Source organism: Rhinatrema bivittatum, chromosome 7, assembly GCF_901001135.1.
Source record: "Rhinatrema bivittatum chromosome 7, aRhiBiv1.1, whole genome shotgun sequence".
Taxonomy (NCBI): Eukaryota; Metazoa; Chordata; class Amphibia; order Gymnophiona; family Rhinatrematidae; genus Rhinatrema; species Rhinatrema bivittatum.
In genome coordinates this window covers 53898034-53923857 of record NC_042621.1, presented here as the reverse complement: position 1 = coordinate 53923857, position 25824 = coordinate 53898034, and the positions used below count along the sequence as shown (strand labels likewise).

General features: G+C 41.9%; 1 protein-coding gene across 1 annotated transcript in view; it reads right to left on the bottom strand.

Moving 5' to 3' along the window:
• The window catches only part of RHPN2 (rhophilin Rho GTPase binding protein 2), a 123597-nt gene that overhangs the window by 68318 nt on the left and 29455 nt on the right, over positions 1-25824 (bottom strand). The window contains exon 2 of the mRNA XM_029608399.1: positions 21575-21690. Coding sequence (XP_029464259.1) covers positions 21575-21690 — 116 coding nt within the window. The remainder of the gene's footprint in view (positions 1-21574; positions 21691-25824) is intronic.

Here is a 25824-nt window from a genome sequence, read left to right as displayed (position 1 = left end):
TAGTATATATGCTTCTGTACTCTTATACCTAATCTTTAATTCTTGCTATTATTCGCTCACCTATTATATGTTCTGTTTCAACCTAGACGACCTCTTAAGATCTGCCTCTTGCTTGTAGCCGTACCCATGCTCTAACCTCATGTTTAGCATCTTTGATTTGACTAATTACAATTTGGATTGTAATTTTAATTGTAATCCCCCTTGAGATTAATTTAAGGCAGATTATCAAATGTTTATAAAGAAGTTAAACAAACCAGCATGAAATACCAGCCGAATGAGTACCTACAAACGCAGGTAAAATTCCTTCTCCAAGTATTTATACTTTTATTTATTTATTAGGTTCTTTAATATACCGATGCTCAAGACCAAGTCTTATCGTACCGGTTTACAATGGAACAAGGGGAAACCATTTAACAACTGTATAGAAGATAAAGTTACATTAAACAGGGAGCAAAAAACATGAGCTTGGAAGACAGGAAAGATATTAAGATATTATAACTGTAGATTAATGAAAGTAGTCACCAACAAAAACAGTTAAGTAGCGAGGTAGATAAAGGTTAACAAGGGTTAAATAAATTGGCTGGTTAACAAGGGTTAAAATAAAGGTTAACAAGGTTAAATAAAGGTTAACAAGGGTTAAATAAATTGGCACCTCTTTTAGCGCTTGTTAAAACATCTGATTTAACGGCTCCTTCAGGGTAGTGTGGGTAAGCAGATCCTCACCCAGCTATAAAACTCCTACATTTTTCTCTTATCTTGATTGTTGCCGAACATTTCCTACAGTGGCTTTTTGGGCCATTTTATCCACATCATAAATCCTAGTGTCTTCCATAAACTAGCTGCAATGAACAAGGGTCAGCAGCCTTTGGTGTGTGGGGTCATTTTTAGTGGCACGTCACTGAATAGGAGTCACATTTAAAAGAATATCATCGCCTGTTGCCACAGGCCACTCTCACAGCTCTTATCACAAGACCGGATCTGCAGCAGCAGGAGATTTTTTTTTTTTTTTTTTTTTTAAACATGACTCCTGCTGCTGCTCATCCCACGATCTGGCAGTCTGCTGCAGAGCCCATGCCGCAGCAGTGAAAGAGAGAGAAGACCCAGTAGCCACCAGCTGACATCACCTAGCTAGCAGTTGAAGACAGAGAGGCCCGGCAAGCTGCCACAGAGCCTATACTGCTGTAACCAAAGATAGTGAGAACTCAGCAGCTGCCAGCAGACCCCATCTCACTGGCGGCTGAAGGCCTAGGCCCTGAGAGTGCATGTGAGATCCTGTCATGTGGGTGAGTGTCTGCCTGTGTGTATGAAAGAGCCTGTGTATCACTGCATGCGAGAGCACACACACACACACACATGACTGTATGTGGGGAAAGAGCACGTATGTGTGACTGCAGATGAGAGTATGTTTATGTATGATTGCATGTGTTTAAATAAAGGTTTATATAAGTTCGTGGAGGAAAAGTCCATAAATTGCTGTTATTCAATAGGGAATAGCCACTGCTTGTTGCTGGCAGTAGTAGCATGGGATCTAATTTAATGTTTGGGTGCTTGCCAGGTACTTGTGACTTGGATTGGCCACTGTTGGAGACAGGATACTGGGCTTCATGTGGGAGAAAGAGAAAGCATGTGTGTAATTGCATGTGAGTGAAAAAGGGTATATGTGTAATTGCATGTGGCACAGACAGCGTGTGCGCGCATGTATAAATGCATTTGAGCGAGAGAGATAATGTGTGTGAATGCATGTGTGGGGGAGACAGAGAGCATGTGTGTATGTGAGAAAGAGGAGAAAAATTGTGTACACTCTCTCCCATCCCAACTAGTTTATGACAATCTCAGGGTGGCCGAAAATCAAAAAAGTTCCCAGGTATGGAAAGCAGTTTTGTTTTTATCTTTAGAAGTTTTAATTATTGTGTATTTGATGTGTTTGCTGCTTTGAAATATTTTATTGGTGTTTAGACAATTTTAACACATGTGTATGAGTTTAATTATTAGATGTTATTCTATTTATCAACTGCTTTGACAAATTTATTCTTTTTATTGGTATGGTTTTCCTATTATGATTTTTATTAACTATGTTTCATATTTCTTACTTTTGTTGTTTGATGTTTTATGAGGCATGGTAATGTTTCTGTTTTTCCATTGTTGCACTGCATAGAGTTTGGCTTGTTGTATGTTCCTAGTTCAGTTTTTGCTGCATATTTCTATTTACACCTTTATATGATCACTTTATTCTGTATTTGGGGAGGTTCTGCATGTATGACTCAGGCATTCGGGTAGCTAGCGTGTATTTTGTGTAGAGATCTATAGCAGCCTGGCCTGCTCTGTTTTTCTAATAGGAGGGTGTATTGTGATGGAAGGGGGAAGGAGTGACATTTTTCGTTTCTCCTTTTTATAATTTTGCTTTTATGTGAGGAAAAACATAACAGTTTCAATCATATTTTTATAACTCAAATACTAATGTTAATTAAAATTAATATTGAGTTGAGTGAAAGGAATCTGGCGGAACAGAGTATAGACTGGCTTGTGGCACTCAAAGACTAGAGTTACCTACCCCGATTTAGATCTTGGCACACCACTTCAAAAAGGTTGCCTACCCCTGCTCTAGAAGATTGTTGTATTTTTTTTTGTAATCTTATAACCTGACTCGTTAAGGAACCTCATGCAACATACACAACAGCAGCTGCTATAGTAGAACTTATAGAGCATTGATCTCTTCCCGTTATTTCTGGGTTAAAGAATAAAGAAACCATACAAAGCTTGAGGGTTGTTTTAGATCCCTCAATTTCTATGCATTACCAGATATCTCAGGAATTTATTTATCAAATTTTCTATACCGTCATTAAGATGAGCCATCACAACAGTTTACAAATTATAAAAATGCAGAGGGTAAAACATACAGTATTAAAATCATTTAGCACATAAAACAACAATAATAATCAGTAATTAAAATAAATGCTAAGAGAATAAGTAAGTAGAAAACTAAAAACGTGCATTAGCACTAGAGTTAAATGAGATTAAAAGAAATAGGTAGTAAATTAGGCACAATCGCAGTTTCACTCCATATATGCCTTGTCGAAGAACCAGGTTTTAATATCCCGCTTAAACTTCTTAAAATCAGTCTGTAATCTCAAATTCGTTGGTAGTGATTTCCATAGTTTAAGCCCTGCTAGCAACACAGCTCTTTCTCTGACTTGATTCAAATATGCGGCGTGTACAGCGGGTATTGACAGTAGGCCTTTATTGGGGTACATGGAGCATAATGGCCGCATTTAGCCAGTCCACTTGCTCACCGTGTATCAATTTGTGCAAGGTGCAGAGTGTTTTAAATTTAATACATGGCTCAATAGGTAACCAGTGTAGGGCTATCAGGATAGGGGTAATGTGGTCCCTTTTTCTACTGCTGCTGCATTCTGCAGGACCTGTAATGGCCGGATAAAGGAGGCTGGGAGACCTAGGAGTAAGGAATTACAAGAGTCCGTGCTCACAAAAATTAGTGATTGCAGGACTGTTCTGAAATCATTTTGAGATAATAAAGGTTTCAGGCGCTTCAACATCATTAGTTTAGTAGAACATTTCCTTTACTTTAGTTGATATATGTTTCTTAAAACATAATTCTGGATCAATATTTCACAAAATGCAACCTCATAAAGAATTACATCATTTTAAAACTATGACCTAGGCTCTAGTACTTAAATGATGCAGAGGTTCATATTCAGTTACTGTCCGAGAGCAAAATTAGCCGGATAAACATATTCAGAAGTGCTACAATAGGACTGTGGCCCTGAGGACTAGTTTAAGGCCCACTGGTATAGTGGGTTGGGGGGTCTTGGGTGGATGGGGTGCAGGGATGATTTCTCATGTAAATATAAACCATCTAATCAATTTTTTACTATTATTATAGAATAAAATCACTCAGCAGATATAATCCAAGTTGGGGATGGAGCTATGGCTCTTATTCTTAGGCCAGAGAACTACCTCTGTGCTACAGATGAAAGAAATAGATGGATGATAGACAAGCCACGTGTAAAGTCTCCTACTTCAGTCTCTCTTCATCTCTCAGTCAACATGATGGCAAGCAGACATTATGGTAACTTCAGTCTGCGCTCACTCAATGCCACAGAAAACATAAGTAAACACAAAGACTTTTTCCTTTCTTCACAGCTGCTAAGATATGTCCTTTATTATTGTTTGATTTAGATTAAATTAGTACTACTTTGACAACAGGTTTAATCAACGTACACCTAAATTATTACTTCAAGAATGTCTTACAAATTATCTACAAGCCATTCAAAATGTTTATCTACAGATATGGTGTGAGCACAGATTTTTAAATGCACTCAGTTATGCTTTTTTCCTATGAGAAAAGAAAATATAATCAGGAAAGGAACTTAAGACTCCCTGAAATTCTAGTAACAAAGAACATTTTGCTGGTATGCAAACCTTTAGAAATCATATTCTTCTATTTTGATTAACAAAATTCCTTGGCTTGGTGACAATGTTGTATACATAGGTGCTGAAGCAAAGTTCAGGCTCTCAAAAATGACAAGGGTCGAGTACTCAAGCATAAAATATGAGAGCAGAAAAAGATCGAAAGGCCTATTTTCCTCATCTAACAATGTACGACACTGGATTTCAGTTAAGACTTTCCCAAGATATACTTGGATTTAAGAATGTTGCCATTGGTGACATATATGTTTGTATGCTTTATTTTTGTGTGTGTTGAAAATGTACACTGCTTAGTCCACTGCGTATAGGTGATTTATAAATCTTAACATAAACATTTGTGTCTATTTCCCCTATATATTGCAATAGTCCACATAGTGAAGCTGGAGACCAGGTACAATCTCCATCCACTATGTATCACTGGCACTTGCCCTTTGCTTTTCTTTATTTTAAATTCATCTTTGATTCATTAAATGCAAGACAAACAGCAAAAACCAGCCACAACCACCATATTGGCTCACAATGCAAGTAGAATGACCCTCCTTTTAAGTTTTTACCCTAAATGCCAAACAGAGCAACCCCAACAGATATAAAGCCATGCACAGCCACAAATATATACACACCCATCGAGAAGAGCCCACATTATGTTAAGACAGGTAGAGCAGACATAACATCCCACATACCCGGACCCAGGTAAAGGCTTCAATGAGTGAGAAGTAGCTTATCCAAAAAGCGAAATAACCTTTCAGGAAAAGAGAAAATTTCTGAGTTGCCAAGTCCCGCTTCAGGAGTGATTCCAGCTGTGTAGTATGTTGCATCAGACCTTGCTGGTGAGTGAATGAAGGTGGTACTTCTGATTTCCAACTCAGCTAAACAGCTTTCTTTGCGAGGAGGATGGCCACAGCAAGAAATCCTCTAACCCCCCCCCCCCCTCCAGGGTAACGAACACCCTTTATACCAGAAACCCCAGACCATGAGACATCGCAACCAAGCAGTTTATCTAAGTAAGTCATAATTTGGAGCATCCTGTAAACATGACAAAGATTACCAGGAGTAGTTTTGCATTTCAAACAGGTGTCAGAGTCCCACAATTTCATCAGAATGCCCTGTTCCCAAGTAAAGGATGTTCTATGCAATAACTTAAACTGGATTTCCCTCAGAGGCAGCTAAGTAATGTCTATAAACCATCATAAAGGCGCAGGACATCATCTCCAGGGAAACATCTATACCAAGATTCTCACTCCACTTCCCAGTCAAGTGGGCCAGGTGAGGAGTGGACAAAGCGGAGAGTAAATACCTCGTTCAAATGGAGATTTTATTGAACTTAGGCGTAGTCTCCCAAAAAATTTCCTCAGCATCAGTGGAAACAATTAGAGAGACATCACCTTTATAAATATGACAATAATGATGGGCCTGAAGATAGGCAAAACAAAAATAGATGTCTCAAAATGTCCCACTCCTATCGCAACTGCTCAAACAAATAAAGAGAGGAAGTTTCAGTATCCACTAGCTGGGCCAGACAACGAATCCCCATCATAGACCATCCCCGAAAAATGGAGCCTCTCAGACCAGGCAAAAAATTTGGATTCCCAGTCAGGGACAAAAAGGGTGAGACTGACGCACTGCGAGCCACCAACCCCCACCACAACAACCAAGCTTTTCGAAGAGCCGTGAACCAAAATGCAGAGACTTTCAGAAAGAGAAATTTGCTAGAAGGTAAATGTATTAGATTAAATCGGGGTATAAGGGGTCGTCCAACCAGACATCAAGCCCTCCACATCAAACTTAGGACGGTTGGAAGTAAGTAACAAAGAAGACAAGGAGCATTATAAATGTGTAAATCAGGGAGAGCAACCTCACCCAGTTTGCGCTCCAATTGCAACACATCAAAGCCCACCCTTGCTCGTCTATTGCACCAGATAAAAGATCCCACCAGAGAATGGTATGCCAGAATAGTCGAGGCTGTAAGCCACAATGGGAGCGTTTGCAACAGGTAGAGAAGCTTGGGAAGAACAACCATCTTAACCAAGGTACTTCTACCCAAAACAGAAAGAGAGAAGGCCTTCCATCTCTGCAATAGGGCCTTAATGTTGCACAGGACAGAATAAATATTAAGGTCATATAGTTCCTCAGCTGATTGTACTACCTGGATACCCAAATACTGAAAATGAGACCCAGCCCAGGTGAATGGAAAAAGCCCATCCCAATAATTTTGCAGACTGGGAAATAATGGGAAAGCCACAGATTTTCCATAATTAAACCCTGAAAAAGACCCAAAATGACTTATGACAATAATATCCCCTAAGCTCTCAACAGGGTTTCCCACCTGCAGCATATCATATCATCTGCAAAAAGACTTAATCTGACAGATTTCCTCTTAATCCGAATGCCTTGAAAAGAGTGGAGGACCCATAGCTTGGCTGCCAAGTGTTCTAGGGCAAGCACAAACACCAAGGGAGACAGGGGACATCCCTGCCTAAAGAGAAAACTTCTGAGCATGTCCCATTCACCAACAATTGTGCCTGAGGTAATCTATATAACAATTTAACCAAGTCAGAATAGAGTCCCCAAATTTATAGTGCTCCAGTACCCAAAGTAAGTAGTCACGCCACACAAACACTTTTTTTTTTTTTTTTTTTTTTAGCATCGAGGCTGATGAGAAGGCCATTGTGATTACTAGTTGTAGGGAAGAGTGCTACCAAAGTTAAGAGATTAGAATTGGAAAGCCTCCCTTTGATAAATCTGTTTGGTCCGGAGTGACTACCTCCGATACTCAGAGCTCACCCGCTGGACCAAAACCGCTGCTAGCAATTTGATATCTTGGTTAAAGAGAGAGATAGGCCTATAAGATGGAGTTAGAGTGCCACCCCAACTTAGGTAGCAAAATCACAGTAGCAAGATTATGTCCCCTATCAAACTCACTCCGCTCCCGGGCAGCATGAAACATTCTTTAAAGGGTGAAGGGTGTGATCGCCTTGTATTTTGTAAAATTCTGGCCCAAGCCCACCAGGCTCCAGAGCTTTTAAAAGCTTCAATTGCCCAACAGCCCTGCATATTTCCTCCTCATGAATGGTCATGTCCAATAACTCGCACACACTCAACTCCAATAACTCCAAGCCCTAGAAAAAAGTATGATCGGCCTGTCCATTAATGGACCCAGCTGTATACAATGACTTGTAATATAAGAGAAAGGCTTTAGTTATCAGAGAAGTAGTAGTGAGATTCAATAAGTTTTCCTGAATATGAGTAACGAGCCCTTTAGATCGGCCAGCAGAGTTCAAGCGAGCCAATAATTTACCAGATTTGCTTCCCAATTTGTACTGGAGGTATAAGATATTCTGTACGGGCCGCCTCCAGATGCTCCTTAGTAACTGGCTGAGATCCCACATATGGGCTCAGCCCAACGACATGATCTTTTTTTAAGTTCCAAAATGGCGGCATTCCAATCTCATTTAGAGCAAGTTTGATAAGCTAAAATATGTCCCCCGCATGACAGCCTTAGCCGCACACCAAAATAAGAACATGCCATACTGGGTCAGACCAAGGGTCCATCAAGCCCAGCATCCTGTTTCCAACAGTGGCCAATCCAGGCCATAAGAACCTGGCAAGTACCCAAAAACTAAGTCTATTCCATGTTACTGTTGCTAGTAATAGCAGTGGTTATTATCTAAGTCAACTTAATTAATAGCAGGTAATGGACTTCTCCTCCAAGAACTTATCCAATTCCTTTTTTTAAACACAGCTATAGGTCTGAAATTTCATTTTTTAGTTCCTTCAGAACTCTAAGATGTATACCATCCAGTCCAGGTGATTTACTACACTTAAGTTTGTCATTCAGGTCTACCACATCTTCTAGGTTCACCGTGATTTGGTTCAGTCCATCTGAATCATTACCCATGAAAACCTTCTCCAGTACAGGTACCTCCCCAACATCCTCTTCAGTAAACACCGAAGCAAAGAAATCATTTAATCTTTCCGCGATGGCCTTATCTTCTCTAAGTGCCCCTTTAACCCCTCGATCATCTAACGGTCCAACTGACTCCCTCACAGGCTTTCTGCTTCGGATATATTTTAAAAAGTTTTTACTGTGAGTTTTTGCCTCTACGGCCAACTTCTTTTCAAATTCTCTCTTAGCCTGTCTTATCAATGTCTTACATTTAACTTGCCAACGTTTATGCATTATCCTATTTTCTTCTGTTGGATCCTGTTGGATAGAAAGGGGTTAATTCCAGGTGTCAGATTGAATTCAACAAAGTCCTTACACTTACCCCAGAGAAAAACAGTGAAACGCTTGTCATTATACAAATAAGGTGGCACGGACCATCAAAACTGACCCAAAATCATAGGGAGCAGATCAAGTGTAATTAGCACCATGGCATGACCAGAAAAAGTGATACAGTGAATCTCACTAGCTACTAGCTTATTATAAAGAAATTCAGAGATAAGAATATAATCTAATCTTGAGAATTAGAATATACACATGAGAATAAAAAGTGAATTCCCGATCTTCCAAGTGAAGAGTATACCAGGCATCTATTAATTGCAACTCTTGGGACAGGAAACCCACCCCCAGGTCAGCTTGAGTTTTCTTTGGAGTTCTGGTCGGTTTACAATCCACCAAAAGGGTTGTCGACCACCTTGAAATCGCCTCCCAAAATCACCGCATAGCCATCCCAGACTGCGACCTTGGCCAGGAGAGTAGAGAAGAAGCTATGGGAATAAACAGTGAGCATATAAGGTGACAAGGACCACCTTTACCTCCTTGTCATTCCCCCACTACAATGACAAAAGGTCATTAGGATCAGAACAACATTTGTCCTTCGTAAAGCTTCTACGAAGAGTAAAAAGTCATGGGATAGGTGGCGATATCCTTTCATGGATTACAAACTGGCTAAAAGACAGGAAACAGAGAGTAGGATTAAATAGACAATTTTCTCAGTGGAAGGGAGTGGGCAGTGGACTGCCTCAGGGATCTGTATTGGGACCCGTACTTTTCAATATATTTATAAATGATCTGGATAGAAATATGAGTGAGGTAATCAAATTTGCAGATGATACAAAATTGTTCAGAGTAGTTATACCACAAGCAGATTGTGATAAATTGCAGGAAGACCTTGTGAGACTGGAAAATTGGGCATCAAAATGGCAGATGAAATCTAATGTGGATAAGTGCAAGATGATGCATATAGGGAAAAATAACCCATGCTATAATTACACAATGTTAGGTTCCATATTAGGAGCTACCACCCAAGAAAGATCTAGGCATCATAGTGGATAACACATTGAAATCATCTATTCAGTGGGCTGCGGCAGTCAAAAAAGCAAACAATGTTGGGAATTATTAGGAAGGGAATGGTGAATAAAACGGAAAATGTCATAATGCCTCTGTATCTCTCCATGGTGAGACCGCACCTTGAATACTGTGTACATTTCTGGTCGCCGCATCTCAAAAAAGATATAGTTGCAATGGAGAAGGTACAGAGAAGGGCGACCAAAATGATAAAGGGAATGGAACAGCTCCCCTATGAGGAAAGACTAAAGAGATTAGGACTTTTCAGCTTGGAGAAGAGACGGCTGAGGGGGGATATGACACAGGTGTTTAAAATCATGAGAGGTCTAGAACTGGTAAATGTGAATCTGTTATATACTCTTTCGGATAATAGAAAGACTAGGGGGCACTCCATGAAGTTAGCATGTGGCACATTTAAAACTAACCGGAGAAAGTTCTTTTTCATTCAACGCACAATTAAACTCTGGAATTTGTTGCCAGGGGATGTGGTTAGTGCAGTTAGCGTAGCTGGGTTTAAAAAAGGATAAGTTCTTGGGGCAGAAGTCCATTACCTGCTATTAATTAAGTTGACTTAGAAAATAGCCACTGCTATTAATAGCAACAGTAACATGGGATAGACTTAGTTTTTGGGTACTTGCCAGGTATTTATGGCCTGGATTGGCCACTGTTGGAAACAGGATGATGGACCCTTGGTCTGACCCAGTATGGCATGTTCTTATGTTCCTTTTAATCAAAATGGCCATCCCCTTCTGCCAGGAGGTGAAAGAGGCGAAGAAACAATGACTGACCCATTCCCACTGTAGTTTTTTTTGTTCCCCGACATACAAATGGGTCTCTCAAATAAAAGCTATATGTACCCCACGTTTCTGCAAATCAGTTAAAAGTTTCTTCCATTTAATTGGAAAATGCAATCCATCAATATTAATAGTGGAGAAAACAAAATTAGACATGGAAACTGGCATTAGCATATATCCAAAGCATGATACAAATGTGTCATAGAAAGAAGGATCCCCAGCATAGATCCACTCCCCCCCCCCCCCCAAAGAGTCAAAGAAACCCAGAAACACAGATAATGTGGAACTGAAGAGGGCCGACAACCAAACTAAACCATTCACACCCATACACACCCCCCCAAACTCTCAACCCCTCGATCAGGAGGGACACCCCTAATGCACCAGTGAATAAGTGGACTTTTCCTCCTTCACTGGCAAGAGGCACCCACAATAAACAGAAGCCTCCCAGAGCCAGCAGGGTTCCCAATCGAGCAGCCCAGTCTCTCAGCAAGCACCAAACAAAATTCAATGAACCACAAACAAAGGTGCCGGCAAGGACCATAGCAAAGGCACCACGCTAGTCTAAGAACATGGAGGAAAACTTGAGCAGGGCCCAAAAGCTCGTAGGCAGGGAAGACCATGGTACAGGGGACATTAAGAGAGACAGAACCATATGTAGAAATGAACACACCACAGTCCAACCATCCAAGGTCCAAGGAAGCCGATTCAAAGAGAGTCCCCGTAACAGTCCCATATGGATCAGAGAATAAAGAATCAGCAATTGGCAATAACAAAACAATCAGACCAAAGGCTGCTGGTCCACAGGATCAAAATATAGGCCAACCACGCCGCAGAGAAAAACGAATGGAAAAAAAAGTTCCAGGAACGTCATCACTCAGGAAGCTGATCCATAAACACCTTTGCCGTTTGAGCAGAAGAAAGCACTTTAATCTCACCCTGGAAGAAAATGTGCAGCCTCGCTGGGTATTGAAGGGAGAACTTGAGCCCACATTGATACAGCTGCATGAAATACAAGGTGAGCTCCCTGCGCGCCGCTTGTACTTTAGAGAAGTCCGGGAAAAGCAGCAGTTTGGCATCTTGGAATGTGAGTTCTTTTTTGTCGCGATAGGCTTGTAAAATCCTAGCTTTATCTGTGTAATTCAAGTAGTGAACAATGACCTGACGAGGCTGCGCCTGATCCGGCTCTCCACCAGTGAGCTCTTTCAACCAAAATCGGCCTATCTGCCATATTGAGCTGTAGTTGCTCCAGAATCCATTTTTCACAGAGCCGCACCAATTCTTTCCCGTGCACTGATTCAAGGACAACCACAAAGCAAAATTGCTTACATAGAAACATAGAAACATAGAAATGACGGCAGAAGAAGACCAAATGGCCCATCTAGTCTGCCCAGCAAGCTTGTAATAGGTGTTATCCCAGGACAGCAGGATGTAGTCCTCACATATGGGTGACGTCATTGAACGGAGCCCAGGCGGGAAAACTTTCTGTCAAAGTTTCTAGAAACTTTTGACTGGCCCAGTGAGGCCACTGAGCATGCCCAGCATGCTATGATATTCTCTGCCACAGGTGTCTCTCTTCAGTCTAGTATGTAGCAAAAGCTTTAGCAAAAAGAATAATAAAAATAGAAGGCCCAACTCCGCGGGGTGGCGGGTGGGTTCTGTGAGGACTACATTCTGCTGTCCTGGGATAACATCTATTACAAGGTAAGCAATTTTGCTTTATCCCAGGACAAGCAAGATGCTAGTCCTCACATATGGGTGAATAGTGAGCTAGAGGCTGAGTCATTGTGTAGTGCTATGTTTTTGTTGAATGAGTCAGCCGAAGATCACAGCAGTTCGGTTGTAGTAGGAGTTGGGTTTAAGCTGGAAACAAGTTCTTTAAGACAGATTGTCCATAGGCTGAATCTTGTCTTCCTTGCTTATCCAAACAGTAATGAGCTGCAAATGTGTGAAGAGAACTCCATGTTGCTGCTTTACATATGTCAAGTATTGGCACTGAACGAAAGTGTGCAACTGAAGTTGACATTGCCCTTACTGCATGTGCTTTTACTCGCCCTTGGAGAGAAAGGCCTGCTTTCTCATAGCAAAACTGTATGCAATCTGCTAACCAGTTGGATAGAGTATGTTTACCCACTGCTTTACCTGGTTTGTTTGGGTCATAGGAAACAAAGAGTTGATTGGATTTCCTATGAACTGCAGTGCGGTTTAAGTAGAAAGACAAAGTGCGCTTGCAATCTAAGGTGTGTAAGGCCCTTTCTCCTTGGTGAGCATGAGGCCTTGGAAAGAAAGTGGGTAAATCTATAGATTGGTTTAAGTGGAATTCCATAACTACCTTAGGGAGGAATTTAGGATGAGTACGGAGAACCACTCTGTCATGTAAGAACTTTGTAGGGTTCATATGTGACTAGTGCTTGTAACTCACTAACCCTTCTAGCTGATGTAATGGCTATGAGGAAGATAGTTTTCCATGTAAGAAATTTCAGGTCACTGGAATCAATGGGTTCAAAGGGAGAACGCATGAGTCTAGATAGAACCAAATTTAGATCCCATTGAGTGACTGGGTGTCTAATTGGTGGTTTAAGAAGAATTAAACCTCTCATAAATCTTTTTACTAGAGGTTGTGAAGAAATAGGTGCATCTGATACCTGATTATGGTACGCTGAAATTGCACTTAAATGTACTCTTACAGATGAAGTTTGTAGACCAGATTCTGAAAGATGGTACAGGTAGTCCAATAAAGACTTTGTGGAGCAAGTGAAAGGATTGATGTCCTGTTGCCTGCACCACAAAGTGTATCTCTTCCATTTGGAAGCATAGTTCTTCCTTGTGGAAGATTTACGTGAAGCTATAAGAACTTGGGAAATGTTAGTTGGAAGATTGAGTGGTTGTAAGATCAAGCTTTCAACATCCACGCTGTCAGGGATAGGGATTGAAGGTTGGGATGGCGCAACAGACCCTGATCCTGAGTTATGAGAGTGGGAGCTACTCCCAGGCGAATGGGATCCCTGACTGAGAGGTCTAGCAATGTGGGAAACCATACTTGTCGAGGCCAATATGGGGCTATGAGTATCATTGTCCCCTTGTCCTGTTGTAGCTTCACTAGAGTTTTGGTTATTAGTGGTATCGGAGGATACGCATATAATAGGCCTGAGTTCCAAGGGCGAGCAAAGGCGTCCTTGGATGGCCTGTTTAGGTTGTATAGGCAACAGTAGTTGTCCACTTTGTGATTCAGATGTGATGCAAAGAGGTCTACTGTTGGTTGTCCCCAACGTTGAAATATCCTCGTTACTACTGTGGGATCTAGTGACCATTCGTGTGGTTTGAATTGACGACTGAGTCTGTCCGCCACTACATTGTGAATGCCTGCTAGGTAAGTGGCCTTGAGAAAAATGGAGTTGTTCAAGGCCCAACCCCATATCTGAGCTGCCTCTTGACAAAGGAGGTACGAGCCAGTCCCTCCCTGTTTGTTGATGTACCACATGGCTACTGTGTTGTCTGTTTGAATCAGCACAGTCTTGTTTGAAAGGCAGTCCTTGAAGGCATGTAGGGCATAACGTATAGCTCGAAGTTCCAGGAAATTGATTTGAAACGTTGCTTCGAGCTTTGTCCATGTTCCTTGTGTTTGGAGATTCCCTATATGAGCTCCCCAACCCAAGGTGGATGCATCTGTAGTCAGAGTTACTTGTGGGACTGGTTGTTGAAAGGGTAGGCCCTTGCACAGATTGTCCTTGTTCACCCACCATAGTAGAGAAGAACGTAGTTGGTGGGTTACTTGAATTGGAGAATAAAGTGGTTGAATGACTTGGATCCATTGTGATCTTAAAGTCCATTGAGTTATCCTCATGGCCAGTCTTGCCATAGGAGTGACATGAACTGTGGATGCCATGTGGCCTAGTAATGTGAGAAACTGATGAGCTGTTGCTTGTTTCTTGGAGTGAATCGAGCTTGCCAGTAGAGACAGTGTGTTTGCTCGATCTTCTGGTAGAAATACCTTTGATAGGTTGGTGTTTAAATCCATTCCTATGAATTGTAGGAGATGGTTTGGAGTTAGATGTGATTTTGGATAATTGATGAGAAATCCCATGGAGTGCAGTAGAGCAATAGTTTTGTTGAGAGACTGTATTGCTCCTTGTTGAGATTGGCTTCTGATGAGCCAATCGTCTAGATATGGGAAAACATGTACACCTTGCTTGTGTAGGTGTGCTGTTATTACTGCCAGACATTTGGTGAACACTCTGGGAGCAGAAGCTAGTCCGAATGGCAGTACTCTGTATTGGTAATGTTGAAGGCCCACCTTGAAGCGCAGATACTTGCGATGAGGAGGGTATATTGGTATATGGGCGTAAGCATCTTGAAGATCCAGAGAACAGAGCCAATCCCCTGCTTGAAGAAGTGGTAGCATTGTGCCTAGCGAAACCATCCTGAACCTTACTTTCTTTAGAAATTTGTTGAGATTTCTGAGGTCTAGGATGGGATGTAGGCCTCCAGTTTTCTTTGGAATGAGGAAATATCTGGAATAGAATCCTCTGCCCTGCTGAGACCTGGGCACTGGTTGAATGGCCCTGGCTGTCAGAAGGGTGGATAATTCTATTTGTAACTGAGTTATTTGGGAATTTTGTTGTGGGTAGGAAGTTGGTGGGAATTCTGGAGGAATTGAGAGAAAATTTAGTTTGTAACCGTGAGCTACAATGGAAAGTGCCCATTGGTCTGTGGTTATGTTTTTCCAATTTGATTGGAAATAGGAAATCCTTCCTCCCACTGGTATGTGTTGTTTGGGGTTTTGGAGGGTGGGTCTGATCTCTGGATTTGTGTTCAAAAACCCGTGGCTGGACCAGTCTGTGGAGGAGGCTGAGCACGGGCTGGTCTTTGTTGTCTGGCCTGAGAGCGCTGGGTAGGCCTAGAAGGTCTAGGTCTGGTAGGCTGATTATAGTACCTTCTTGGCCTGTAATATGGGCGTCTAGGTTCCCTTCGGGGAAAACGTCTAGGGGCCTGGGTGGTTGGTTCTTGAGGCAGTTGTGATAGCTGTCTTAAGGTCTCCGTGTGATCCTTAAGTTGTTGGACAGCATCCTGTACCTTCTCTCCAAACAAGTTATCCCCACGGCATGGCAGATCTACTAGCTTGTCTTGTACTTCAGGCCTGAGATCTGATGCCTTCAACCAGGCCCATCTTCTTGCTGTAATGCCAGCTGCTGCTGTTCTTGAGGCTGTGTCAAAGTTGTCATAAGCAGCCCTTACCTCATGTTTCCCAGCCTCGAGGCTTTTGGTGATAATGGATTGTGCAGATTCTTGAAACTGCTCTGGAAGAGAATTTGTGAAGTGTTCCATTTGCTTCCAGAGATCCCTTTGGTACTGTGTCATGTACAGTTGATAGGCAGAGATTCTGGAAGATAAAAGTGCACCTTGGTACACTTTTTTGCCTAGGGAGTCCAGAAAACGATGATCCTTCCCTGGAGGAGCTGAAGAATGTGGACGTACCCTTTTAGATTTTTTCTGGGCAGATTCTACTACCACAGATTGATGTGGTAGCTGTGCCTTTTGAAAAGCCTGGGGCCTGCTGCACTAGGTAGGTAGTGTCTAGACGCTTATTGACCGCTGGAACAGTGCATGGGTGTTCCCACACTCGTTGTTGTAGATCCAATAGGACTTCATGGATGGGGATTGCCAGAACTTGTTTTGGCGGGTCCACGAATTGCAGCACCTCTAAGGTATGCTGTGTTGAATCATCTTCTGATGAGAGCTTAAATGGAATTGTATCCGCCATCTCTTGGACAAAACTTGAAAAAGATAGGTCCTCAGGTGGTGACCTTTTCCTTTCTTCAGGCGGTGATGGTTCGGACATGAACTCTTCAGAAGAAGTATCTGATCCTGGATCATCCCAAGAATCTTCTTCCTCTGGCTGTTGATAAGGAGTTCTTGGGATTTTCTTTGTAAAAATACCCGATGGCCCAGGTAATGGGTCATCGAAAGAAATTGTGGGAGGAGTCACTTCCATGGCTTTTTGAGGAGCTGTGTCGACAACTTTGCGATATTATTTCAAAAGGCGTTGAAAAAGTGCCAATTCTTGAGTATCACTAGTGTCCTGCTCTGTTATTGTCGATGGAAGGATGGGTGTCCTCGATAAAGCTGTCGAGGGTGGTGCCCTTGGTGTCGAGTCCGTTGCCAGTGGTAACATGGAAGATATCGCTGGAATTTGTGCGAATATCGACGTCGATGACGTTATGATCTTCGGTGTCGACGTCGAGTCTGTGTGTACCGTCGGGGTCAAGAATGGCCCCGGCATCGGTGTGCCCACCAGCATCGGCAAATTTGCCGGCATCGATGTGGAAATCATCGGCATCGACAATGAAGTCGGCATTGTAAACTGTTCTTTGAAAGCCTGAGAAATCGCTTGTCGGATGAAATCGGACAATTCCGGCCGCACAACCGTTGAAAGCAGAGCGGTCGTAGGCGGTGGCGCAGGCTGAGGTACCAGTTCCTGACACATAGTTTGTATTGGATCTGGTGTCATCAATGGAGTCGAGGTAGGCCGAGGCGTGGAAGACTCCGACGTTTCCTGTGTTCTAGGCTGCTTAGCTGTCGAGGGCTGCTGGGAAGCAGAGTCAGACAACGGGGGGCTTCTGTGTCGATGTCGATGTTTTGACTTCGATTTTTCAGACGATTTTGTCGACGTCGAAGACGAGGAAGGAGAGGAATGATCCCCCGACAGTCCCGGGCGAGGTTTTTTAAGTATCACTCGCTTAGTCGCTCCAGCCGGAGACGACCTCGACGACTGCGACGGGGAAGGTATAAGTTGCAGGCTGAACAAATGTTCCATTTTCTCGAGCCTGGTTTTCCTCGATTTCGGCGTCATTTCCGCACATTGAGGACAATTTTGTACGTCATGTTTGTCACCCAAACACATCACACATTCGGTGTGCGGGTCTGTGAGTGACATTTTCCTAGTACAAACAGGACATTTTTTAAATCCTGTCGACATTTTTATCGAATGACGGCCGTCAATTCGACTGAGGTAAATTTTTCCTACTCTCCGAAAATTAAATCCAAGACTGGGTTACTTACCGGCCGGTAAGGAGAGACCCCAAGAGATTTTGTGAGAGAGAATATCACTTTTTTTAGACTAAAATAGTCACGAGAAGGTTGAGAAAAACTCAACGGCTCCGGTTCCGCGATGCTGGCTGCAGCGCGGAAAAAACGAAGACTGAAGAGAGACACCTGTGGCAGAGAATATCATAGCATGCTGGGCATGCTCAGTGGCCTCACTGGGCCAGTCAAAAGTTTCTAGAAACTTTGACAGAAAGTTTTCCCGCCTGGGCTCTGTTCAATGACGTCACCCATATGTGAGGACTAGCATCCTGCTTGTCCTGGGATAACCTGCAGGTTGTTCCAGCGGCTGTGGTTCTCCAAATCCTTGAGTTTGTCCTCAAGGGTTCTCTGTCATCTCCCTAGCTCAGTCGCACCAGATTCCAGGACTGCCATACTCTCCTCATGCACAGATAAGGTGTTTTGCTCGCTGGTCAAGGCAGATGCATAGGCCTCTACTTTATCGCGGATCTTGTCCACAGAGGATTGAATACATTGCAGCTGATCCACGAGAATGGCTGAAACAGCCCAGGTGAGATCTTTTATGGCTGCCTTGGAAAGGCCCTCCAGACTTGGGCCTTCTGCTGCCATCTTGTTTCCCCAGACATGTTTCTCTAGGCAATGCATTTAGGGCTGCCCGCCATCACCTCCGTATAGGCTCTATTTGTTGTTAGCACTGCTCAACTCTCCCTTAAAGCTTACATTTTTGCGTTTGCAGTGATCAGATAGCAGTTAAAATAGAGAAACCCTGCCAGCTCCTAGGAAGTGAGAGAGAGAAGCATGCGGTCAGGCAGACGGCATGGACACGACCCCCCTTGCCCTTTGCTTTTCTGAATTTCAGTTTTGTCCCCACCATCCACCAGTTTAGGAATATGGTTCCTTGCACTTTCCGGTTTTTCTTTCAACCACTCCTATGATGTACCCAAGGGAATATACCATTCAGGCCACGGTAGGGAGAGGGGATCAGAACACTTCTCGTCATAGATTCAGCCCTGAACCAGTCGGTTAAGGGACTAGAACAGCAGTTGGAAGAAGGTACAGAGAAGGGCTACCAAAATGATAAGGGGAATGGAACAACTCCCCTATGAGGAAAGACTAAAGAGGTTAGGACTTTTCAGCTTGGAGAAGAGACGGCTGAGGGGGGATATGATAGAGGTGTTTAAAATCATGAGAGGTCTAGAACGGGTAGATGTGAATCGGTTATTTACTCTTTCGGATAGTAGAAAGACTAGGGGGCACTCCATGAAGTTAGCATGGGGCACATTTAAAACTAATCGGAGAAAGTTCTTTTTTTACTCAACGCACAATTAAACTCTGGAATTTGTTGCCAGAGGATGTGGTTAGTGCAGTTAGTATAGCTGTGTTTAAAAAAGGATTGGATAAGTTCTTGGAGGAGAAGTCCATTACCTGCTATTAAGTTCACTTAGAGAATAGCCACTGCCATTAGCAATGGTTACATGGAATAGACTTAGTTTTTGGGTACTTGCCAGGTTCTTATGGCCTGGATTGGCCACTGTTGGAAACAGGATGCTGGGCTTGATGGACCCTTGGTCTGACCCAGTATGGCATTTTCTTATGGAAACCACCTCATCCCACAACCCCTCAAAATTGTACCACCCGAGCATATTCCAACTGGCACATTGCCAAAAAAAAGAAAAAAAAGTTGCCAACCTCTCAACTAGAAAGCATGCAGTGCTGCTGTTTACAGAAGCTGAGGGGAGAAAAAATGTGGCTGCCTCAGCTATCAAAGCTACTCCAGCAGGAGTTCATTTAAACAATGGGGGGAAACCATCACGCTCTCCCATCCAGTGCTTGGACTAAATAAAGTTCAAATTTAATTAAATGTATTTACACATAATTAAACTGTGACTAATTCCACCACCATAACAACAACTGTTCATTATTTGTATCTGGAGTTCAGTCCCAGTGCCAGCTATTGGCAGTAGAATGCATGGTTGCATCTTGCAGCCGTCAAAACCCACTGCAGTTTCACAAAGGGATGGTGCTTTTCTTTCAACGGGTGCAAGGGTTCCCCTCCTCTCCACCCTCCAACCTTGCCTCCTCTATTATATAGGTATTTTCTTTTGTTCATTAGGCCGACCTGTTTTTTTCCCAGTGATAAATGTTCACTGAAAGTGCTGCTCTGGGGCTTGGAAGCCATTGAGTGAAGCAGTTAGCACATGAAAGCAAACAGCAGCCTCTTAGGACAGCTCACAGCACTGCCAGAGGTTTGTCCCTGACAGGAATGAAGAGTTCTCTAAAATAAGACTAGGAGTTATTTTTGTGTATCTGCTTATTACCAGGGTGCTGTGATATATTATATATGTACACATACATGATGTGTATTTTGTTTGTTTTTTTCAGGTAGAATTAGAGCCTACATCCTTGGTACCTTTCAAGCAGGAATCTAAGCCCAGAAAAAAAAAAACACAAGGGGCAGGAAGGAGAAGAGAATTTGGCTAAATTTGACTAAGGTCATACCCTGAATGCACAGAAGTTCCAGGGCAAGAACAGAGACTTCCTGAAGCTTACACCCAAGCACTAACACAGAGGTGGCCAACTCCGGTCCTCGAGAGCCACAAACAGGTCTGGTTTTCAGGCTCCACAATGAATATGCATAGGATAAGATTTGCATACAACAGAGGCAGTGCATGCAAATTTCTCCCATGCATATTCATTGTGGATAGCCTGAAACCCAGGCCCATTTTTGGCTTTTGAGGACTGGAGTTGGCCAACCCTGCACTAAACCATTCACAAACCAGGTGTAAAGCGGACAGAGAAGAAAAAAAAAGAATCAAGTGGGAAAAAAATAAATCTCTACTAAGCATACAAACTGTCAGCATTCCAAAGAAGTATGCTTGTTCTTCAGAGGACTGAAGAAATTCAGCTATTTGGCTTTGCATTTTTACATGAATTGCCTCCCCTGAAGAAGCATGTCACACAGAATGCAAGACCAATTTGGGTTATCTATGAATGTGAAGAAACTACCCAAAGAATTCACAAACTAAAAATCATTGACCAACTTTGAAAGGAACTTGTCTAAGGTATATACAGTGGGTATTATAGTTTGCTGTGGGTGCATTTTAAGTACGGTTGAAGTCATGGTAAATGGAGATTTTTATTTTTCACTTTATTACTGCTGAGCTGTAAAAAGCTAGAAATGCCTCTGTAGAAAACATCCACAAATATTAAGCCTTAAAAGTGATACAGACCAGAAGAATTTCAGCATGTGGCTAAATTTTTAAAGACAAAAGTTTAAGAATGAATCTTTCTTGATCTCTGTATCAAATGATACAAAGTAGAAAATTAAGACTTTCTTCCCTATTCTGTGTCTATGCAGAAAAAAAAAAAATCCAGCCCTGAACTAGGAAATGTTGTCCAAGTATTTAGTCTATAAAATGGTATCACATATAAATTGGTGACCTTTATTTCTGTGTCAAGATCTAAGATACCAATTCACATCTAACCTCTCTCGAAAGTACAGTATCAACATAGTTCAATCCAGATTTTGCTGTCCACTTACACACCCCTAGAGTTTCAAATACATGCAGGTTGAGGATGATATCTTTTTGCTGGACTAACTCAACATTCATCTGTGACTAGCTTTTGGGACTTAACCTTCTTTCAACGGGTCAGTGAAATCTAGTCACAGATGAGTATTGAGTGAGTCCAACAAAACGGTATCGCCTACCATGTCTTTGTTGACCCTTCAATTCTACACATTCAAGGAACTAACATGGCAACCACAATACTTATGCTTAAAACTGTTTGCAAAAATGTTCACGAATGGCAAGTGATTACCAGATACAGAGCCTGCAAAAAGAGGTGTTGGAACTAGTGAGCCTAGGGTCCATCCCTGGAACTCTGCGAGCCAATCCAAGGCCATTTTAGTTATGGAGGGCACCACTGCTGAGAGTGTAGAAGACTGCATTTACAGCAAAAGTCCAGACAGGAAATGCTGGAAACCTACCGTAAAAGGTTCTCCGCGCCGGCTCTCATTCTCATCGCTTTCATGATCTGTTGATTTAAGCCAGCCCTTTGATTCTGCAGTTTGCTGCGTCCTGTCTGGGCAAGTGGATTACATCCCTGGAATGAATGAAACATGTGACTTGTCAAAAAACTTGATAAAAGAAAATGAAAAAAAAAAAAAAAATAGTTTTTAAGTTAACCAATGAATCAGAGATGATGTTAAGTTATCAGATAGTTACTATATACCCACAAGCCAGCAACGCAAACTGTATGTTCCCACTCAAAAAGGAAAGTAAATTAAAGTTTTGGATATCATACTACCATAGGTTATGAATTAGAAGCTCGGTCTTGATTGTTAAGAGACAAGTAACCATTCTGAATATCTCTGCAAAAACTTATGGGTTTTGACAACATTTTCAATCATGAAAATTATTAATTCCATACAACTCAATATGTCTTGCAGTATCCATACAATATTATGTTTAATCGTTTGTAACAGTGATTACTGTACAAGTAGGAGATCATTTTCAAAGGCATATTTATGCGAATAAAACCTTTTGACATTTCAGCTCTATGAAGTGAATTTTCAAAGACGTTATGCACATAAAAGTAATAAATCATAGCGATTTGTAAAAGCCTATTCTCCCTACACTTTTCATTTGGTCTTCTTATCCTTTAGCACCCTCTCTTTTTCTTACAGAGGCGTGAACAGGCAGAATGTCACCATCTCTCCCTGTAAATGGAAGATATATTCTGGAACAGTGGAAGGACCTCAAGTGAGCAGACCGGATGGGCCAGTTTGGACTTTTTTCCAGGTTTGCAATAGTAACATAGTAAATGGCAGAAAGAGTATTCACCCTATTTCCTAAGGATTAATTAGAAAATATGCCATCCTGTCAGCATCAGATAATTAAATATTCCCATTGTGCCTCATCCTGTAATTGGGGATTCTCAGAACCTGCTCTATTTCTGGGCATAACCTGGAAGAGAGCTCTCCAAGGGCCTGATGTAAGAAGAAGTGCAGGAAACATATGTGCTAAAACAAAATGTAACTCCCAATGCTGTAAGCAAATGATATGCTAATGCATCAGGAGTTCAAAAAGCACTCAAACCAAAGTTAAAGTGTGTTTAGTCTTTTGCATAAGATAAGTGCACATTTTAACTCTGGCAGGGGGAAAAAAAAAAGTCTTGGACTTAGTTTATGCGCACAAAAAAACCAAACACTTAAAATCTTATGCACAGAAAACATTGTTTTATGCACACAAAATTGCTTTCAAAAGATACTTTCAGCACTGAACTTTGTGTGTGCATAAATCCTGACTACAGGTCCTGGCACCAGGCCTCCAGCTTCTGCCCTAGATTAAAATTAACCCTAGAAACTTTACTTCATCTCTGACTAGGAGTTAAGAGGGTAATACTCAGCCAGAAGCTGGCTTGCAAAGTTAGCCAGATAAACTTACCTGGTTAACTTTGGCAGGATATTCAGAGACACAGCTGCACCAATGAATATACTTATCTGGCACAACCAGAGTTAGTCAGATAACTTGTCCAGCTAACTTAACTCTGCCCCAGAATGCCCTCAGAACCCTCTGCATTATTCAGCTGATGGCCCCTGAGTTTCCAGCCCTAAGAAAGCACAAATTAAGCCAGTACACCTCTGTATTGGTGGGGGAAGGAAATAACAGCTAATGCCATCATTAAGTATGGGATTTTTATGTGCGGTAACTGGTATGCACAGTTTTACATGCACATTTTTTGTGCACAAAATTCCTTCATACACTGGCAATAAAGTCTGCACATCACGTAGGTTAATCTATGCGCTCTCCTAAGAGCATCTTATTACATTGGCCCCAAAGTGAACCTTTCTCCCCCATCTTTAGAATGCATAGTTAATCTCAGGAAAATAAACATGGTTCCCCCCATTCATTTATTTGTTTTTAGCATGCTCGAAGGAGATAAATTTGTTAAGAAGCAAGGAAAGGAATTTAGTTTACACATCTCAGAAAAACTGCAGCTTAAAATTATTTGCAAGCCACTGCTATTGGTGACACATTATAGTACTTAGGAAACGCCAAACTAATTAAGAAAGGGATTATTTAAAATACAGAAATGGAGGTTGGGCACGTTGTTCAGTCTCGTATTATAAATGGAAACTGTAGAGTTGACCATGGAGTCTTCAGGAAATTAAGAAAAATAGCAGGTGTCAACATGATGGATTAATAAGATGGTTTAAGAAGAAATGTTGGTATTGATAGTCATGGGACATATTCTTTGGGAAAGGATGGAGTCTTCCAATGCAACAAACTCGGCTACGAGTTTAGCCTCAGATAGTAATCTTAACACAGACAGCAGTGTGTTACAAAAAAAACTCAAAGCAGAATGAAAAATACTTTAGCAACAATTGGTAAAACTGAGTTTGAGATGCCAAGACTGGAAAAATGTACTCCATGGAGAACACAACATTTCCCAAAGGCATTCTTTACATTGAGCACAAATTTCCAAAATGGTTTTGTGTGTGTACATATGAATGTGCACGTGTGTGTTGAGGACAAAGATGTGTATTTTGATTGTGTGTGATACAAAGAGGCAGTGTGTATTTGAGAAATGGAGAATGTATGTGTTTTCAAGTTATACAAGTTACTTTTACCCAGCATAAAAAAAAGGTTAACAAAGCAGATGATTAAGTTTCTGAGGATATAAAAATGAATTTATGTTTATCATAGTATAATGAACATTCCATAAACCCAAATACTTGTTATATTTAACAGCTCACTAATCATAGGGGTGGCCATGCATCACAAGATCACCACCAAATCCAAACTCTACTGTAACTATATAATAGCGCTCCAGTTAAACCCCCATCAAAAATCTTTGCTAAACCATCAATTTCACAGGAAAAAGCTCCTGTAGGTTTTGTACACAATCTAGATCCTTGGATACACAGAGCAAAAAAGCTTTGAATTAAAATGTTATGTGTTGAAACATTGTCAACGTTGGGGATGTATACTGAGCACTTTGGATGTTCTGTTGAGTATTTGGGTTAAAGAGAGTGAGTCTACCAATTAAAAGATAAGTTATTTCTATATTGTCAAAGCATTTAATACATAGTTTTAAATGAAGTGAGGCATGAATAAAGTTAGCTACATAAAATTAAAATTTTGTTGGTATATGGGAAGTATGTGACATGAATTATAGTGCTCAGTTATATGATACTGGTTGAAGCCCATTGCGGGCAAGAGCCTGCAGATTATGGGGTACATTTTAAAAAACAGCGTGCGCGCGCATACTTTTGTTCGCACACCAGGTGCAAACAAAAGTACGCTGGATTTTATAAGATACGCACGTAGCCACGCATATCTTATAAAATCTGGGGTCGGCGCGTGCAAGGGGGTGCACATTTGTGCAACTTGCGCACGCCGAGCCCTGCGTGCACTGCCCGTTCCCTCCGAGGCCGCTCTGAAATCGGAGCAGCCTCAGAGGGAACTTTCCTTCGGCCTACCCGCATCTTTCCCAACCTAACCCCCCCCCCCCACCTTTGTTGTACAAGTTACGCCTGCTCGAAGCAGGCGTAACTTGCACGCGTAGGGCCGGCCGCCGGCGTGTCAGTGTCCGGGGGCTGGTCCAGAGGCCACGGCCACACCCCCGGAATGCCCCCGATGACGTGCCGGCTGCGACACGCCCCCCCGAACTTAGGCTCGGCGCGCGCAGGGGGAGTTTAGGCCAGGTTTTCGGGGGGTACGCACGTATCTTACGTGCGTACCCCTTTGAAAATCTGGCCCTATATTTTTAAGAGCACAATTTGATCTGACACTAATTCCCATAGGATTACTGTTTTACTCAATCAATATATTCACTGACAGGGATAAAAATTAGTTTGTTTAAAAACAAAACAAAAAAAAAAACCACACACACCACATCAATTTACTAATGTGTCCAGAAGATCTAAATCATATGCAAAATATGTCAAAGCTACAGACCAAAATCAGTTCTGTCATACTTGGCATGTGGCCTGGCAAAGTCTAAGCACAGAGTACTAAACAGTATCTTATATTCTGTTGTGGAACAGAGGGGTGGAATTATGAACATTTAAAAATAAAATTTAAAAACAGTTATTTTTGCTTTATCAAAAAGTGTTTATACCTCATGTCTTTGTTTCACACTGCTCCATGGTTATAGATCAAACAATGTATTAGAAAAATTTCCAAATGTGACATGTTAATAAAACGTATGGTACACAACCAAAATTTTCCA